At 69.3% G+C, this 2,341-nt stretch overlaps 1 protein-coding gene across 1 annotated transcript in view; it reads right to left on the bottom strand.

Annotated features, from left to right (window-relative positions):
• Positions 1–256: 256 nt before the first annotated feature.
• CFD (complement factor D) overlaps positions 257–2,341 on the bottom strand; it is a 2,565-nt gene continuing 480 nt past the window's right edge. Inside the window, exons 2-5 of the mRNA XM_007954618.1 lie at positions 1,686–1,842; positions 1,452–1,596; positions 890–1,147; positions 257–418 (exon numbers count right to left, since the gene is read on the bottom strand). Of these exons, the coding sequence (XP_007952809.1) occupies positions 257–418; positions 890–1,147; positions 1,452–1,596; positions 1,686–1,842 (722 nt within the window). The remainder of the gene's footprint in view (positions 419–889; positions 1,148–1,451; positions 1,597–1,685; positions 1,843–2,341) is intronic.

A 2,341-nucleotide genomic window follows, 5' to 3' on the forward strand; every position in this document is an offset into this window, starting at 1 on the left:
GCGCCACCGTGCGGCCGAGGCGCGGAACGACACCTGGCGCCTTCGGCCGGCGCGGGAGGCGGTGCGTCCTCTGCCCCTCGGCGCGGAGCTCGGGTTCTCGATGTTTTCCCCGCGCACACGCCGTGCTGTTATCTCTGGGCACCCGCCGCCCCCTCCGCGGTTCCGCTGCAGTGAGTGCTGATCGGTGCAGGACTGAATGACTTTATTGCTGGGTCCCCCTACCCCTCGTGACCGCTGGCCCGGCGCCGGGTCCTCTTCAGGCCACCTCGCCCTCGGCCATGACGCTGTCGATCCAGGCCGCGTAGCTCGCCACGCGCGTGTAGATCCCGGGCTTCTTGCGGTTCCCGCAGACCCTGGAGCCGGAGGTGACCACGCCCTCGGCCACGCCCCCGCAGACCAGCGGACCCCCGGAGTCGCCCTGCGTGGGGCGGGCGGTGAGTGTGGGGGCACCAGGCCTGCCACCTACCTGGGCCCTCTCTCTGCTCCAGACCCTCCTCCCGACCTCTTCCTTCTGGAAACCTCCATCAGCGGGTCCGGCCCTCTGCAACTCAGCTCTTTCCTCTGGCCCCAGCTGGTTCCTTACCTGTCAATCTCTCAGGCCCCGCCCCCCAAAGCGGGCTCCACCCGCCATCTTAGGCCCCGCCCCCTTGTCTCTAAGTTCACCTTTCCCACGCTCGACCTTTTCCCTCTCAGACCCCAACGGGGGTTTCTGCCCCAGGGCCTGTCCCCTTGCAGCCACTCTGCGAGCCCTGCCTCATCCCAGACGCCATCCCTCCTGGCTCCGCCCACTTTTGTTCACCCGCCCCTCAATTTAGGCCCGCCCACATCACCGCCCTTTCCTTTAGGCCACGCCCCTCCACGCTCCGCCCTCCACCCGCCCGGGCCGCACCCGGCAGCTGTCGCGGCGGTTGCTCTCTGCGCACATCATGCGCTCGGTCACGGTGCCGTCGTGGTGAGTGCGCAGGTTGCAGGTGGCGCGGTCGAGCACCGGCAAGAGCACGTGCTGCAGGCGGTCGGGCCGGCGGCCTGTGTGGCGGACCACGCCCCAGCCGGCCACGTCGCAGAGCGTGCCGGGCGCCACGTCGCGGTCCTCGCGCTGCCAGGCCAGGGGGCGCACGGCGGGGCCCAGCACGGCCTTCTCAGACAGCTGGGGGGACAGAGGCCAGAGTCAGGGCGAGGAGGGGGTGGCGTGCAGCAAGAAGGACTGAGGCTAGAGTCGCGGGGCTGGCAGCGCAACCGGAGAGCGTAGGTCCGATCGCAGCAAGAGAAACTGAGGCCAGACGCGGTGGGACTGGAGGTAGAACGGGCAGGAGTGGGGCCGGGAAGGGAGGTGGGCTCTTGGCGCAGCAGGAGGGGCTGCGGCTAGACCCGGTGGGACCGGAAACGCGGTGGGGCACAGGCGGCGGGGGTCCCCCGCGCAGCAGGAGGGACTGCGGCTAGACCCGGCGGACCTGCAGCAGGAGGAGGTCGTGGTCGATGGTGTCGGGCCGGCTGTCCGGGTGGGGCACCGCGCGGCGCACGTCGTACAGGCGCTTGGAGGGCTCCGGCTGCGACAGGGAGTGCGCGCCCAGGAGCACCTGCACCTTCCCGCCGGCCCTGGGGGCGAGCGGGGTCCACGGTCAGAGCGACGACCCTCCCGCCCCAGCCCTGCGCCCGAGCCTCGCGCCCGCCGCCCGGCCACTCACGCATCCTCCAGGCAGTGTGCTGCGCTCAGCACCCACTCTTCGGCCACCAGGAAGCCGCCGCACACGTGCGTGCCGTTCACCTGCACCGACGCCATGTAGGGCCTCGCGTGGGACTCGGCCTCGCGGCCTCCTAGGATCCGACCCCGGGGCTGCGCTTCTGCGGGTGGGCCACAGGGCGGTGAGGCGCGCGGGGAGGACCGCGTACCCGGTCCCGCCGGAAGCCCAGCCCTGGAACCACCCCGCCCCCAACCCTCCGGCTGCTCCGTCATCGGAGCCTCCCTCCCAGGGTCCCAAACTCAGGTTCCTGGGGGCCAGGCAGGAATGCATGAGACACAGACAAAGGGGCAAACGCCCCAGCGCCCACTGCTTCAAGTTGCACCTAAGGAAATGGGGGCTGGCCGGAACCAGCGCTCCTGCCAGCCTGGTTAGGCCGCCCGCCACCCGTTTCCAATGGTACAATTTCAGGTTCTTGAATCCACCCTGAAGAGCTGAAATCTGGAAGGCTAGGGCTTCAGAGGGAGCTCTGGTAGCATAGTGGCTAAGACACTTGCCTGCTAACCAGACGGCTGGAGGTTCAAACCCACCAGCCACTCCTCGGAAGGAAGGTTGGGCAATCCTACTTCCGTAGTGATACTGCCTGGGAAACCCAAGGAGGG

This window comes from Orycteropus afer, unplaced genomic scaffold, assembly GCF_000298275.1.
Source record: "Orycteropus afer afer isolate SDZICR_OR568_19922 unplaced genomic scaffold, OryAfe1.0 scaffold00466, whole genome shotgun sequence".
In the NCBI taxonomy this organism is placed as follows: domain Eukaryota; kingdom Metazoa; phylum Chordata; class Mammalia; order Tubulidentata; family Orycteropodidae; genus Orycteropus; species Orycteropus afer.